At 43.8% G+C, this 17,623-nt stretch overlaps 1 protein-coding gene across 1 annotated transcript in view; it reads right to left on the bottom strand.

Annotated features, from left to right (window-relative positions):
- DCC (DCC netrin 1 receptor) overlaps positions 1 to 17,623 on the bottom strand; it is a 607,752-nt gene that overhangs the window by 50,883 nt on the left and 539,246 nt on the right. Inside the window, exons 19-21 of the mRNA XM_064438237.1 lie at positions 15,551 to 15,658; positions 12,861 to 13,055; positions 7,733 to 7,765 (exon numbers count right to left, since the gene is read on the bottom strand). Coding sequence (XP_064294307.1) covers positions 7,733 to 7,765; positions 12,861 to 13,055; positions 15,551 to 15,658 — 336 coding nt within the window. The remainder of the gene's footprint in view (positions 1 to 7,732; positions 7,766 to 12,860; positions 13,056 to 15,550; positions 15,659 to 17,623) is intronic.

A 17,623-nucleotide genomic window follows, 5' to 3' on the forward strand; every position in this document is an offset into this window, starting at 1 on the left:
CTGTTTGTTGGGGATAGCCAAGATGGAATTTATGGCAATTCGGCTCTGTTCTGCTATTAAGACATACAAACAGTATTCAATATTTGGATAAACATGGAAATCTAAGCACTCAGGAGATGGGAGGTAAATCTCTGATGCATTGCAAAGTTTTATATGTTAAAGGCTAGGTCCCTACCCCTAAGGATTTCCCCTGCTCTGTTCCAAGCCAACACATCTCCGTGAATCATTTGTACCTCTAGCTTTCACTTGGCCACAGTTCAGGTTATATTTCCCCTTAAAAAAAACTTAAATGATGTGCAAGACCATTGCTACTTTGAGGCTATTGCTTCATTCGTTTTCAAGGCCTCAGGATTTGGCTACTTTTATAATAATCTGATTTTAAAATTAAGCTAACCTGTGTGCTTCCATCTTCAATACCTTTACTACCCTCGGTGCTTCACACTGTACTCGCTGCTGCTGTTGCTCTCCACCTCCTTCCCAAATCCACAGGAGGGTTTCTTGTCTTAGAGAAGACAAGCACAAAACTCCTGTCCCACCGAGTTTAGATGTAAACCCTCCGCGTCAGCCAGAAAGTCACGTACAAGGTGGGCATAACTCGACAGATACATCTAGATCTCATCTGGGATTTTCTGGGGTCAGACAATGGACTGCCTCTTCAACTTCCACCAGTTTCCAGGGGAGCTTTTAAAATTTTAAATTTTAAATTTTAAATTTAAAATTTTAAATTTTAAAATTATTCCACCTTTTGGAACAAGCCATTATAAAATCTTGACTAATCAGCTGTTACTTTGAGAACTGCCTTTTTTAATGGAGGTTCAACACTCTTTAAACTTGATTTTCCTACTTGTTTAATGAGTTGTATTAAAGGCGGTAACACACTTTCAGAGGTACCAAAACCTGCATCCATACGAACCTACATATCATTTCTCACCTCTCCCTTCTCTCTTTAACTTCTGTTTTCCCCCAGGTCTGTTTTTCAAATGTTTCAGTAACTCATGTGTTTCTCTGAAGAAGCAAAACTGTATCTCAGGTGCCATTTTATGAAATAAACATTTCAACTTGGTCTTGTCAAGGCAAAAAAAAAATCAAGTTGTCATTGACAACAACAGTTCTTCATCCTTTCAGGTCTCCAGCACTCAGAAATTGGCCAAAGGAAAAAATAATTCTGTTGTCATTTTGGTGTAAATATCTTCCCTTTTTCATGCTTTACTCAAGCAGCTTCCTTATTTGCAAACTCCAGGTACCCCGGCACGGTACGGGCACGTCGGTAGACGCTGAGGGAATGCCCTCTCTTTGCAAAACGCTCACTGAAAGCAACTACCTGAGCTGGAGAGCTGGAGGGGGAATGATGCTTGCTGTTATATCGCCTGGCTCCTCTGAACTAGACATGGCCTTGTGCTACCCCTGTTGCTTTATTTTGCCTTAAACAGTCTAAATTCCAGAGAAAATAAGCTGAGTAATATTCCCATATGAGACAGCAGAGACAGTAAGTGATATTTCCTGCCCCACGGGTGTCCCCAGGGAGGTTCAAGCATGCAAACCAAGTCGTTGGCTCTCACAGCCAACACAAGCTGTCAGGCATATGGCGCCATCAGAAAAGCCGCTCTTCTGTTTCCACGGAAAAGCTGAGCTCCCTGAGTTAGTTATGGCGCTGAGCACTTGGAAACCTGTTCCAGGATAGAGCAGAAGACAGAAGAAGATAGAAAGTTGCCTTCGGGGCCAAGACTGCTGCTGACCTGAAGCCGTCCTAGAAACCTGGGGGAGTAAGGAAGCTCAGACAGCGGAATAAAAGCATAGTACGGAGGACAGCTGAAAAGAAAGGGGTGATAGGAGCTTCTGCCCAGAGCAGATACCCAGACATCCGAGAAGAAGAAAAGATTCTCCTACCACCTTGTTCCAGTTCAGTATCACCTTCTGGGAAGGTAGAAATAAAAGTCAGAAGAGAGGAAGGTTGAATAATACATGTTATGCACTTCAGTATCACTCCTGAGGCTGCTCTTTGTCCTGGAAGATGGAAACAAATTGAGCCTGAGATGGGTCATGCTGTGCGGCCACACTGCATACTCGCCACCCAACTGGGAGGAGTCACACGCTGACTTCAGGCAGCACCGAGGTGAGGATCCATCTCCATGTGCACAGCCGTTCACAGATTCCCTCTTTGGTCAGTGATGAGAGAAGGAAACCTCACATCCATGACAGATCCTGCTTATCTGGGATGGGAGAAGCTGGTTTTTGAAGGTACCCACCTCTCCCCGTTGACTGCGCTATATGGCCGACTTTGGGATGTACAATATTAGCTGTCATCGCTGAGGTTTGCATCCATCAGCATTTAAACAAGTCAGAGCATGAGGACTTGTGTCTTCTTCCCATCTACAGTCAGCATCTGATAATGAAGGAGATAAGCATGTTGTCCCGGTGACAGGTGAAGAGCTCAGCGAAGGCAGGGGTGTTCGCAAGTTTGCTTATCGGCAAGTATAAACTGGAAGAGTTCTTGGAAAGATGCAAGAAGGGCATAAAGGGCAGAAATGCAAGATCAGGTGAACAGACACCACACCACCTGCTGACTTTCTGGCCCTTCTGTTTCAAGTGCATCCAGAGATAGTTGTCTCAACTCTTAGCGGAGCAGGAAACACAATCAATATGGAGGAATAAACCCTCCTTCTTTACATTTCAAGCACGCCTTGCCTTCTGAGATGCTTTCCATTTTTTGGACCTTATGAAAGAGTCCCTACACCTGCTTGGTAAATATAGCCAGGTGACAAGAGTTTAAAAGGCTAGGTTTTTTTCTCCCCAGAAGGGGTTATTCTGATAAATGGGATGCTTCTTATTTCTTACCTCTAGCAAATAGCATTACAGACCACTGCGTTATTTGTTTAGGAAGCAGCTCTTTGAAAATGATCTGAACTGCTCATCCTTTCACTACTGCTACATGCAGAGTTTGCAAAATAGCTTCAGAACCGGAAGCCCGGAGCCATCAAAAGCTTTAACAGAAAAAAAAAAGAGGCAAACTTGATGTTTCCTGCAGTCGGAGTATGAGGTGATGTGACTGTTTTGGGGCTGACATCAGGCTGTAGATGTACCGGCAGCTGTTTTCACGCAGGAAAGCATAGCCAGAAAAAAAGAGCGTGGGAAGGCTTCAAATGGGCAAACAGCTACACGCCTGCAATGATCCAACGCGACAAAGGCTGAACTGCAGAACGGCAAATTCCAGGCATGACTAGACCCTCTTGCTCCGGAAGCTGAAACAAGTGGTGCACTGTTAACTCATAAGATGTGGAGCACCGAAGTATAGAACAGCAGGTGTGAGGTCAAGTACCCCATGTTCATCCCCTCTTCGGAATCATAGAATCATGGAATCACAGAATCATTAAGGTTGGAAAAGACCTCTGGGACCATCAAGTCCAACCATCAACCCAACACCCCCAGGCCTCCTAAACCATGGCCCCAAGGGCCACGGCTGCACGTCCTTTGAACCCCCCCAGGGACGGTGACTCCCCCACCTCTCTGGGCAGCCTGTGCCAGGGCCTGACCGCTCTGGCAGGGAAGACATTTCCCCTCATCTCCAACCTAAACCTCCCCTGGCGCAGCTTGAGGCCGTTCCCTCTCATCCTGTCGCTGGTGACTTGGGAGCAGAGACCAGCACCCACCTCACTACAACCTCCTCTCAGGCAGTTGTAGAGAGTGGTAAGAAGAGGCAAAGTCCCCCAGCATCCCTTGGAAACCCTTCCACGCACCTCTAGACTGGATGCAAAACAATGCAGACCACTATTTTTCTCCAGATTTGGAAACAAAAGCTGTGGATGTCTGTTTTGGATGATCTCCACGGGTGGTTTGTGGAGCCTAGGTATGGTCGCTGGCCCTGCTCCGGGCATGGGGAACAGGAGACCTCCCACTGGCCTCACCACAGCAGTAAACATTAAATGTTTGTTCAAAATCATGTAAGTCTCTTTTTATCAACATTTACAGGGTATGCTATAAAACATTTGTAGTGCAAAAGCAGAAATCAGATTTTTTTGCTCTTGCAAACATCTAATTCCGATGGCAACGCGTACCGATTGATGAGCCCTATATTGACAAAATAAGGACTAAAGAATTTAATATTGCTTTATCAAATGGAAACTGAGGCAAGATAAGCCACAATGAATTAATCTCTCTTTGCCTAGTTTGCCATTATAGATTTCAGATTAAAACAACAACAGAGCTGACACATTTATGGGCTTGGCACCCACTTCAGATAGAAGAGCTCTCTTGGGAGATGTGTGATTTGATTCTCCGGATGCCGACGCTCCTCTTTTTGCCCCGCGGGTAACAAGAGTTTGCACCTTCGGAGCATTATTTTCATTTCATCAACAGGATTTCTCAGCCTCTGTCAGACAACTGCAAACCAAAGCTTCCACAGGGTGGGACAGGCTCAACTCCATCCATCACTCATGGGCAAGAACGAAGTAACGGAGGTGAGGTATCTCCTGCCTCCTTCTCCTTCGCGGTGGCAGCCCCTTCTTGCAGCAGCTGATCTCTGCTCTCCTGGGGAGTTGCAGCAACAGGGAACACATTTGCCCTGACCAAGAAACCTTTGAAGTTCTCCCTAAACTCTCCTTTTTTGCTTCTAAGGACGGCAGCAGTTGTACCGTCCCTTCTAGCTGACCCCACATCTGGGCTCTTCAAAGCTCCACCGCCTTCTGCCCAAAGACCTCGGTGTCTCTGCCCAGACCCCCATGCTTGTCCCACACCCTCCAGCAACGCTTTGCTGCCACGTACGGGAATTTTGCTTCCTGAACTCCAGAACCACGAGCCGGCATTAGAGACAGATGACCTACAGAGTTAATTCATGTCACTCAATAAGAATTGCATTTGTGGCAGAGATGGCCCTGAGGGCCTTGTCCAAAGCACAGAGTAATTTGAAAGGCTCCCACTGACTTCAGCAGGCATTGGTTCAGGACGATTAAAGAATTAGCTTTGATGATTTCTAAGGCAAATGAGCTTTTAGCACCTTTGACTTTGTTTGTCTTAATGCTTGCGTGTGGAGTACAGTTACCAGTGAGACCCGGCCCCATCGACTCGTCTTTAACTGAGTTGCCTAAAGGCCAAGTAAACGCGAGTGAAGACCTCGGACTTTGTCTTATTAGAATTCATCGAGGTCACGTAAAAATGGAAACCGAATTTAGATATCAACAAGCTTATGGAAGATAAAACAAAAGGCTGAGAATTTCTCCTTATATATTATGGTCCTAAGGAACGAAAATGCAGTGCATTTACTTCCCCTACCCAGGCGAAAGACAGTATTTATGCACTAGGAGTGACTGACTGTGTTTAACTCACGCTCTGCATACCTGCCGTCTGCGACAGACACGCTAACCTCATTTCAGTTTTGTGAGTGACTTGGCTCAAAGCAAATCAGAAAAACCCCGCCGTGCCTGGAGCAACGGGGAATCCACAGGCTCCGGCTGCAACCCCAACGCACGGTCACCGCCCTGGGGATACGCTTCAGCCAGGCATCACGCCGTAAGTAGTTACACGAGACCGGTTGAAATCTTTCCTGTTTTAAAGTCTACATGGAGTATCATTCACTCAATCGGTTGCAAACACCGTTCCGGTTGTACAAGAGCAATGAATTATTCTCGTGACGGTTCTGCCGTAGCAAGGAAAACCCTAGCAAAGGGGCAGAGTGTTCCCAGAGGACCGTGATGCACAAAAGGAAGATGACCCAGGCCTCTTCTTTTTCTGTGGTAGTTTGAGGAATATGTGGGCACCCACCACATACGGCGTAGCTGCGCTTCCTCTGTCACGCTTACTTACATCTCCCCATTAACTGCTGGGATAGGCAGGGCTCTCTGCAGAGGATCTGATCCTTTATATCCTTGTGAAAGGGGTAAGTTCACCGCTCTATGGAACAGAAAAATGCTTTTCCACATTTCCTATAAATTTTTTCCTGCCGTGAAGCATCGCAAAAGCAGCATGTAGAGCATCCAACAAATTCTGGACTCTCTGCGGCGTTACATGGAAAGAAGCAAGCAGAAATTCAGGGACAAGCCTGGCGCTGCTTTCACAGGTATCTGCTTCACCAGCAGAAGATGTGGGACAAGTACTGAGAAAGACTGGACCGTGACTATAGGAACGGTTGCCTATATATGTGTGTATATATAGCTACGGTAGGTTATGCCTAGCAGCCTGCTGCGTCTCCGGCACTGGCTTTGCCATTGGAAATCACCGCCAGCGGAGAAGGCAGACGCTCCACGTGCTACATGCCCTGAGATCCATTAAAAAGCACCGCAGTACGGCCGTACCACCATACAGTCATGCTGAAACAGAGCAACGCGCTCAGTGCAGAACTAAAACACCAACTCTACTTCCCATCCAGCCTTACTTTTTTGTTTTTTAAACTGAACCTGACCCTTTTTGAGTCCTCCTTACCAGGTGACACCCTGTGCTGAAGCTTCTCCTAGAGTTTCCATACCTGCCTGAAAACATTTTAAATGCAAATTTCAGAAAAATATACTGACAATTTATTTTCAGGCTTCTTTGTGACCTAACATTTTTACCCTTTATAGCCAGTTTTTATCTATTCAAACCTGACATTTTCAATTTGTGTCTGCCGTGGTGCAAAAAAAAGTCAATATTGAGCAAAACCAGCTTTTAATTTTATGATTTGTATACTTGGACTTCTTTCAGCAAATCCTATGCTGAAATTGGAGGGTGAGTTTCCAAAAGTGGTTGAGAGCGGGTCTCTCCGATGTGCTACCTTGCTGTGAGACCGTATGTGGTGCCTGGTACAAAGTAGAAGCCTAGTGAAGGAATATAGTCTGGGTTTACCTCCAGGGATGCTCCAGGTCAAAGTAAAACCTATGAAAGGGCCTAGAGTTGACTTTGATCTTCTAAATAACACTTTCTTGTCTTCCCTAGGAATTATCTATTGCAAGTTAACTCAACCCACTGAACTGGGGTACGGTGGTAGCTGCTAAGTGAAGCCAGGGATTTGAAGTTTACACCTCGCTTTGCCTTTTAAACTAGTGTGAAGTGAGTTCAAATCCAAATAGACCTCCCAAGATCAAGCCTGAGTTTTCCACGCATCCCCCTGACTGTTTCCTTGGGCAGGTGTCACATAAACGTACAATGTTTCAGCTGTAATTGAAAGAAAGACTTAGGAATAAATAGGTCTGAAGTAAAAAAAAAAAGGAAAAATATCCTAGCAACAGACTTCACAAGTATTAGAAAGGAGATAGGAGCAGGGAAACTGTGACTAATCAGACATATATTCATATTTGGAAAACGTAATGATAATGCCTTGAAAAGTTGACTAAACTTTGCTATTATTAAACAGGAGCTGCTGGTTTGAGAGAAAAGATGATTTATGATTTCTCACCGAGAGGCTTTTGAACTTTAATCTATAACACACAAAAGGGTGCAAGAGGAGCCTGGAAATTATGCTGAGCTTAATTATACTTAATGTGAATTATTCAGAAGTGCAGCAGAGAGACTAAAAATTTATTTCATACAAAGAAGCTTGACATTTTAATTGGTCCTTCAGAAAAGAGACAAAACAATTTCCTCTCCCGAAAATTTACATCTTCCCCATCAAAGCAGCAGCCTCAGCTGAGCAGAACTTCATTAACAAGATTAATTATCACGCCAGCGTCTGCCTCATCAGGTGCGCAGCCCAGGTGGAAAGCGCGGCTCCCTCCCCACGCGCCCCCGAGGCCCCGGCAGAAAAGGCGACAGATCGAGGGCACCGTACCTTGGTCATTAGCCATTTTGTCAGGGTGCTCGACTGCAAGAAAGAAACAATATCATTAGAGGCTGAGAGCTCCTCGCGGGCAAGCCGACACGTCGCCTCGACCATCGTGTTAGCGGGTCGGCGCCGTGCTGCCTTCCCGCGCCGCGGGCCGATGGTGCGGGAGGGCAGGATGAGTTTTACCGTTCCCTTTTCTCTGAGGGATCCTGGTGAACTGAGAGGACAAACACAGAACCACAGAATCACAGAATATCTCCAGTTGGAAGGGATCCATAAGGACCATCCAAGTCCAACTCCCTGCTCCCTGCAGGACTACCTAAAATTAAACCACAGGGCTAAAAGCATCGTCCAGATGCTCTTTGAACCCTGAACACAGGTTGAACCACGCTTTTTATCAGATATTTTCTCCAGGTTCTTCCAAATGTGAAACTTTTACCGCAGCATTTTTTCATTCTCGTGTTCTTTTTCCGTATGAAGTTTAATTAAGCAAGAAGGGAAGGAGAGAGAGACACTGCTTCTTTAAATAATTACAGTCAAATCACCTACACGTTGAAAGCTCAGTCTGACTTATATTATCATTGTTTCAGCTTTTCACGAAGGGGTTTAAAACTATTTACGTGTTTTGGCATAATACCCATAAAAGATAGCGTGATCTGAAACACACCAGACAAGACTTCAAAAAGCAGTAGATGTATTAAAAGCTTTCCTGCACAGCTACAGCTCCTGACTATGATATGGCTGAGGGAATTAAACTTTCCTCGGATTCATAAGTAGCTACCATTGTAGAGCATTAACCAGTCCTCAATAAATTATGCAAGAATGTTAAGTGCAGGAAACTGGGTGGGGGGAAAAAGTGACTTGGCACATGAATCTGGAAGTCAAATCACCGCTGCCTGCAGGTGCAGAGCATGCTGCTCCCCTCGCTGCTAAAATCGCGACAAACCCTCCTCTAGATCACGGCATCATGCTAGGAACAAATGGAGGTACTGAACTAGCAGTAATTTACATTTACAGGCACATCTATGAGCTCCACGCCGGTGGCAGAGGGGAAACAGCTCCTTTGATAACACCCAAACACTCAGTTAATTTTTTTTCTCCCCCCTTCTCAGCATTTTTCACGTGGATGCAGAGAAGTGGGGTATGTGGAGCACGTTGCCTCCAACTTTCCAGAAATCTGTGAGCCGGCGCTTCCCCACCGAGCCATACCTGGGTTATCACCTTGCCCTTCGGACAAATGCATTCATGAAAACACGAAACCTTGCTCGTGCCTGCAGTCCTGATGCCACTTAGATGCTGCCCTGGCGCCGCTCGGCCTTTGCTGCCTTCTCCGGGCGATGGAGGAGGTGAAGCCCGTGATGCCTCCAGTGCCCTGAGCCGCCGCAGCCCGGGTGGGTACCGTGTGCTTCTGGCGGGGCACGGGGGTTCGCGCTTGGTGCCGGTTATGAGCTGGGCTGCGTCGTTGAACCACGACGCCAAGGCAGCATTAGAGGGCACTGCAGTGCTAGAAATGCTGCCCCACACCATCCTTGCTGAAAGCGGGGGCCGAGGGGGGGCACCGGCATCACCTGCCGTTTCAGGGCTCTTTTAGCAATGGTACAGTGGCGACTTTTAATCTGGTGTCCTGTAGAAAGCCCACGAATAGAGTTTTCCTTGCTCATCTTAGCACGCTGGCAATATCTGGGAGCGTATTGAAGCTCATCCCATGACCTCTTCCTCTCTCTCCTCCTCCTCTTCTCTCTCTCTCTTCCTCCACCCCCCCTTCCACTCATCCTTTTAAACACACATCGAATCCAGCATTTTATTCATGCTTGACATTACGCCTTAATGCGTAACAGGCAACTGCTTCCAGTTTATAGGTATTGATGTGATGTTGTGTGTGATTCCGATAAGCAGAATACTACTCTTTAATATCCTGTAATTAAAGGAGCTCAGCACTCATGGAAGGTCCGTTTGTAAATGCTGGCCAAAATCCAGAATAGGTTCGGCTGAGCAGAGGGAAGCGTAAGCACGTTTAGTAAGTGCAGTTCTGAGATTTGCTTGTTTCTGGAACCAATTAAAAAGAAAAAAATTAAAATTCATTGACAAGTCACTCAAAAGATTGTGGAAATCCTCCTTCCTGCCTGCCCGTCACCAGTTCATCCATTCTCTTTCCAGTTGCCACGTTTCCGTGGGCAGTTGCAAACGACTTTCAGCCTATTTCTTTACTTCTGCGACTTAATATATTTCGGAAAATCTCTATGCCATAAATGTCATGTAACTTTGAGAGCTGGAACGTAACTTCAGGGGCCATCTGTGAAAATATGCCGCGAAAGGCTGTAAAATATGCATACTGTTGGGGACTGGCTGCTTCTCTTCAATATCCAGCATATATATGTATACATAATATTTACTGAAGTCATCCAGACTAGTAGGAGTAAGGCAAATCCTAGTAATGACCTCAAATTTTGCCCCAAATTATATAACAACAACAACAAAAAAAGATGGGATGTTCAATCACATTTTATCCTTCTATTCCAGGTCCCTAAGAAGGCGTGTATCAGATTTTTCATGCTTTAACTGATCAATTTAACCAGCCAGAGCATAAAAAAGCAGATCCTCGACTGACATAAACTGTCACAGATTGATTGAAGATCACAGTGTAACGACAATTTACATAAGCTAAGGATTTGCCCATTTGCCTGTATATTATCATCAGTCGAGCTGAGGTGGAAGAATATAAACTCATCGCTCCGTGGTAGCGTTATTTACTACTAAACATATCTCTTTCTCACAGATCACTACATTTTCATTAGTAAAGGAAAGTCACTACAAATACTCACATCGCAATTACAACACAAGTAATGGCTTGGCTTCCTTGAGGAGCTTTATGCGCTATAATATATGAGAGGAGACAGTGGGTGACTTAGTGGATCTTTGATGCTTGTTTAGTTCCTTGTGATTTAAAACTCCCTCTGATCAGGACATAGATTTACCATCAGAGCACGCATTACCATATGGCACATACACGTCTTCTGCTAATAATCGTTAAGGGCAGGAAAGCAACATTTTTGCGTAATTTGGAATGCACTCAAGACTTGACAAAGCCTTTTCACCTCAAGCGTAGGGATAGATTTGTCAAAAAACCGGTTGAATATTATTGAACATGACATATTTAGGGTGGATATCATTAAGTATTCATGGCAGGGTATTAGACATAGTCCTTGTAGGCTATTACAAGACGTAACAAACATATAAATTCACCCTTTTGGTATCTGTTGATGCGCTAGAATTCATTTCCCAAATGAGTTTTATGGTACTTTGTGTAAACATCACAAAGTAGGTGATATCAAGTGCATTAATCTTTCGGTTTAGTCAGATATCTGTGCCTCTATATCTTCTCATGTCTCATTAGTCTGCGGTTATTATATTTTGATGCCTCGACTCATTTTAAACTCGGTCTAATAGACTTCTTCTGCTTGGCACAAATTGTGAGCATGAAATTAAGTTGGCACCATCCGCTTGATAGAGACGAAGCACCCGCAAAGTGCTATCTCTTCACATTTCATGGCAGCGGAGGATGAATAATCAGGATCTTACCAATAATTCATTCAAAGTGAAACATGACTTGGACAAGTAAGTCCTGCAAACCTGGGCAGGCGGTGATAAGCTCACAACAAATTGGTACCATTTTTCTTTTTTATTTATTCTTTTTTTCCTGCCTCTTGCTAATTCATGAAAAACTGTTTTATGAGGCTTTTCACTCCTCGCCTGAATGGTCGATGGCGTGCTTTAGAGACACTGATCTCAGTGAAGCAAAAAGGACAAGCTCTCTGCCAGTGCTGCTGAGGACACTGGCTCATTCATCGAAATCCTTCCTTAATGGCTGAAAATGGAGTTTCCCCTCCTTCCCTCAGAGGCAGCAGAAAAAAATTCGCTATTCACATGAGGGTTTGCTGAAAGACAAACTCAAAAGCTCTCACCAAAAAAACCCACAAATCCCCCAGAGGGAACGACGTGGGCTCGTGTGTCACCCCTGCTCTACCGTCGTTCTGCTTGGCTTTCGCACAGCTCGCGTTAAACCAAGTCACTTATAATGGATTAAAAAGCGGTTTGAGGGGTGACGCTAATTCCAAGCCTCTCAGGCACAAGTTTGAGCCTGAATTTCCCTAATTTCCCCTCCAGTCATGACCTCCCGGGCCCAGCCTGCGTCCAGTTTCAATTACCTTCCGCCAAGATGTTATTTTTATATACAAGTGCCTGGATTTTCTCTCGAGAAGACACAGAGATAACATGCTCTTTCTTATGCCATTCTTCTCTCCCGGAATAGGTTCGCTGTTTATGTCATTTGAGTTTTTCATTAATTACGCGTCTTTTTAAAAGTAATTTCATACCTTTGTGCAAACGGGTGACTGACAGTTAAAACAGAAGGAGCAGAGCTGCAGCAAGCACCCTGCTTCCCACTCGCGGTAACATCGCTTACGTCTTCGTAACTAATAATTTCTGGGTAGATCAAGTCAGGGCTTCACACAGACAGGCATCGGGGAAGGGAGAGGAGGAACGTCTCTCCGTGTTAATCTGAGTCTGATACAAGTGCAGTCCTTTGCTCTCATAAACACTATTTGGCTGAAATACCAGCCAAAAAAATGAAGGGTGCCCCTGCTTTGCCTGCTCTTTCTTACTGGTCACTAAGGGACAGGGATCAGGTATAAATTAACTTGTTAATAACAGGTACTGGAAAAATAACTGGGACGACTTCCCCCACGCAACGTTGGCTGAGATTTTTTTGTAATCATAATTTTGCATGCCTGCTCTGTTGATAGGAGTGAGTCATTACAGTCACCAGAGGATCCAAAATGAAAAGGGACCTCCCTAGAGAAATCCAGCCAGATCCAATTAGCTTTATTATTGATGGGAGAAAGTTAGGTGGTGTCAGAGTGCTTTCCCCCAGCTGACTGAACCTAAAAATGTAGCTACTGCCTCATTATGTGGTTTACTTTTGCCAACTACTGTATGTAGTGTTTTGCTTTTATCTCTCAATAATAGTTTCAAGTGGTAGGATCTCTTCTGGCTGACACGGAATTAATTGCGAAGCTCCCACAGAGGCATTAGAAATTCTAGGTCTCATTAATATCCAGACGACACAGATCCAAACCTTTCAGAGTCCGGAAGAAGATGGGATCAGAGAGGGGCCCCACTCCCTTGGCGTTGCGAGCTTGGATTCTGAAGTAGTAGACGGTGTCCAGGTTGAGGTCCATGATCTGGTGGGTGAGCCGGTCGCCGCTGATGGACTCCATAACCCAGTCGTCGATCGGAGCATTCTTGTCCAAAGTATAGAAGAGGATGTAAGCTGAACAAACACAGTCTATCAGTTAGTACTGTGATCAAATGTTAACGTGCTCCCGTTATGGAATATGTATAAATATCAGGTTTCTTAAAAATCAGGGTTTTCTTTTTAAAAGCAGTGGTGGCAGGTCTGCGATCCAAATACCTCTGAGGAATGTTATGACAACGCACATTTCTCTATTTATAGAACAAAATAGAGGTTACGATATTGACTGTAAGAAATACAGATTTAACAAATATAAAAATAGGTAGCACACATTAGCAGGCTGTTACAAGCGCATTTCTCAAGTTCAGGTGCACCATTCACTCTGATAGCTGCCATAAACCATACGACCTAAGTCCTTAATGTTTCAGTGCTGAAATAAAACTAAACAGCATTAATGATACACATCAATTACCGGGTGCTTATGGGAAGCCATGCGATATTTCCTGGCAACTACAGGGGAATGAAGAATTAAAAAAATTTGGTAACTCAGGAATTCGGGAACTTAGAGCACTACAATAAATACTGAATGAGAGTTAAAAGTTTCAGAACTTAGAGAGTAAAAGTAGCAAAATTAGGAAACGATAATGATTTGTAGGAACTACCTTGCCAGCAAATGAAATTTCAGGAAGAATTAAAAAGCCTTTAAGAAAGGCTGAGGAGTCTGACACTCCCTCTGTGCCGTCTTTGTGCCTCGATCCAAAGTCACTACAAAACTGGGGTAAGCCTTATTATTGCTATTTCCCTTTTCTTTTCTGAAACAAAGAAGCTTTGCAAAACTCATTCCACAGGAATGGCTACACCCGTCACGGACAAGCAGTGTCGGGATGGAAATGCTATTTTTTGGGGGTGGCGTTTTTTGCTTGGTTTATATGATGGGCTTTTATTTAAAGGCTTGTAGTTCGGGGTTACTAAAGCAGTTTCTCTGACCATGGCATTTGAATTAATATATATAAGGTTATGAAAATATATATATGGTTCTCAACACAAATACACTCGCTCAAACACTTCGTGTTTGTTTGATGAAGATTTGGTTGTTGGGGACATTTCTGCACTCCAGAAGGAGTTGTTTCTTCTGCTTGATCCCTCTAAGAAACATTTGACCACATATGCAGTAAAAAATCCCTATAAGAGTCATTCTTCAACCAAGCGCTCCCAGAAAGAAGTTCGTGCATGGATGTCAGGGGACCCAGTCTGCTCTCAGGTCCGAACACTGCTGTCGATGGAAAAACTCTATAAAAGTTGGTGCCACGGAGTCACTTCATGCCTTGGAAGTCAGGAAAGCTTTTATTTTGTCTTTTAGTCATAGGGAATCAGGACCATTAGCTCTCATTTTGGTGTGTTGTCCATCAGAATGACCATTTCTTCTCGCTGATGGCTAAATCAGGTTAGTGTAAACAGCCATTTCACCAAAACATCCTCCTTACGGCCACGGTTGCGGATTGTAAAGAGCTGATGATAACGTACAATGAAATTACACACAGTTACGCAAGTCTAACCTAGGAATTGTTACCGCTGGGCAATGTCCGCGTGGCAATACATCCTTCTTTTATTGGTGACATAAAGCTGGTGTAACTCGCAACAGCTCATCCGATGCTAGGGAAGCCCCGCTGAGTTACAACCGTTAAAACCTGACCCAGCGCTCTTCAAAGCTAACGGCTCACACGGGACGTCATTCCGAAACGTTCTTCCTCTTACATCGCTATTTCTCAATGCCTTGGCAGCGTCTTGTTGGCATTACTAACGGTTACGGTGACGCACGCACACCTTCTCCCCCACGAAAATATGTTGTAGACCTGGTCTAACCCAACTGTTTGTAGTAACGTGAACGTAATGTGCCCATTTTTGAGGATGAGCAATATTTCTCCTAATAATTATATGCTTCTGAGATGTCTATTAGCAGACTAAAATGATCATTTAAATGCAAACTCTCAGAACTCTACTGTATTTTTCAAGCTAAATTAACATTAAAGGTTTGCAATGGATTTCTTAATTAGGCACTGAGGTTATACACAGTATTTTGGAAAATAAAATCTGTCATTGTGAAGCATGTATTAAGCTCAGTTCTTGTCAGTCAATATTAGGGTTTTTTTTCCCTGATCATCATTGCCTTAAATTGTTATTGTAAAGTTAAATATCTACCAATAAATTATCCCATTATGCGCTGCACCGAGCAACCTATCATTATGTATATTATGTATTGCATTATTGCCAAACAAAGTACTTATTATTAGTCATTTCTGATTATCACTGAGCAGCACGTACCACAAAACCTTTGCTTAGAGTGCTGCGTTCTTAAACTTATATTCCTCCTCTTAGCATTTAAGGCAATTCAACGTTGCCTTGAATCCTAGACCAAGTTGGCTGACAAAAGTAAGAGAAAATAAAACAAGGTCAGGTCAAATAGCATTCTAGATGAAGACCAGAGATGTTTCCACATTAAATTGGGAACGAAAGCAGCAAACGATCAGAACGGTACAATAAAAAGGAGAATGTGGGATAATGTAAATGTTTACCAGTAATTTTTCCGTTGGCATCTAACGGCGGCTGCCAGCTGACAATAACAGCCCGGGGCTTCCCTTCCCGTGTAATGACTGTCAAATCCTTGGGAGCAGAGGTTGGAGCTGAAAATGGTGAAAATAATTGAAAACAGAAGTTATTAATCTCATTTTGAACGCCTTACACACCGTAGCAGGCACGAACTACTCAGTAGGCATTTAGGGCTTTCTTAGATCCTCCCAGAAGCGAGTGTCCTTAGATGCATTTCAAACATATGATTTGTCTACAAGTGATATTTTAATCGTGGCAGTTGTACAAAACACTGCGCGTGCTTATGTTAGGATACGGCGGACAGCTCTTAGCCTCCTACCGATAATATTGGTCCTTACAGCTAAACAACCACTGAGGTATCCAAGAACATCTAATATACCCTGGGAACCCTACACATTTAATAACAGTAATAATATTACGGCTTCCCTATTAGGAGCATATGTAGGAATGTACCAGTATAAAACAAATGTAATTGTGTATATTCATGAAATATATGCTCAGTTTGGGACATTTTAGACATGCCAGAAAATTCTTGGCTTTTCTCTTTCCACTGCATTAAAGAGTGTTGTGTTGCATTTAAAAGCTACTCAGCGTACAGCCAGCTTGTGACACTGGCTCATCAATTTGAAGTACTAGAAGAAACACCTTGCACCACCTTGCTATTTCAGGGAAGTGCAAGAGACGACCCTTTTCATAAACGAACCACATGTGGTTTTAAAATGAAAGTTTTCCTTCCCTTTACTTTTGCTAAGCCTATTCTGCAACACCCTCCACCTTCACATAAATTATTGTCTTTCTACCAAAGTGCATCCATCTCTCTGCATGCAGACAGGACCCTTGTCTTAAATATTGTTCTCCATTTTCTGATATTAACCCTTTTTTACATGTTTTCATGAACGAACCCTTCCCCTTCCTAGGCTTTCTGTCTTTTTGTGAGGTTAAACTACTAACGCTTGTAAGCCCCTTTCTGTAAGACAGGCTTTCCGTGCTGGTGATTACCACGTGAGTCCGGCTGAAGTTGAGCTCTGCTTTCAGCAGATTGTGAACATCAGATATATCACGCGAAAAATCAAAGCTTTATATGTTTCCCTTAGCACTCATTAACACCCCTCATATCAGCAAGACTTCTGTAGACAGATCTGGGGATGGAACTTGGCTCTGAGAGTTGCTTTTGAATTATGGGCGTAACAACTCTCCCCGGCCACGGTAGTAATCTCCAGCGAATTCTGTATCGATGACGATATGTACGTTCTTTAATATCATTACAGGAAATTCAACATGCGGAATGGGTACAGAACAGGCAATAAAGATCAGCAGTGCAGGATGCCCTTAATTAACAGAGCTGCTCCATCAAGCTCAGATAATTGCATTGCAATCACATGGGAAAATCTAAGGACACATATATTCCCTCTTATTTTCCCTTTGTTAATTAACTGGCGTGTACTGGGGTTCTCATTTAAAAAAGAAAAAACCCAACAAATCAATATTTACCAGCAGACTTCATTTGGTATCTGCTGGTAGGAACTGATTTGTAATGGCACTTAGAGTGTTTTCAAGGCCACCGGTCACCCTCAGGAAAATATAGCACGTACTGTACTACACTGGTGTCCAAATGTACGTATCGCTGTCTACAACAGATGAAGAAGAAAAATATCTTAAGGAAAAACCCTAGACGTTCTTATGTATGGACAAGGCACTACAGCGAGATACGCAGGCAATCGTAAAGACTGCGGAATATCCAGCAGTTCTGCGGGATACAGCCTCGTGGAGTTACTCAAAAGCAAATCTACTTGGAATTTTTATAAGGGATGAGCAATAACTTCTTCTAAAAGAAATGCAAATTTAGTGGAAGACCCTACCCTTGTTTAAAGACAGCCTAGGGATCAGGGCACACGCTTCCGTTAACACCTGGGTGAGAACTAGAAGTAAAGCCCAGGCATACTATTTCCCTCCTGCAGTTAATTGAAAGCACACAGAAGAGAAAAAAACATCTACGTTTTGGAGAGGATGTTCTTATCGGCAGAGATCGCTTCGTCTCC

The sequence above is a fragment of the Phalacrocorax carbo genome, chromosome Z (assembly GCF_963921805.1).
Source record: "Phalacrocorax carbo chromosome Z, bPhaCar2.1, whole genome shotgun sequence".
NCBI lineage: Eukaryota > Metazoa > Chordata > Aves > Suliformes > Phalacrocoracidae > Phalacrocorax > Phalacrocorax carbo.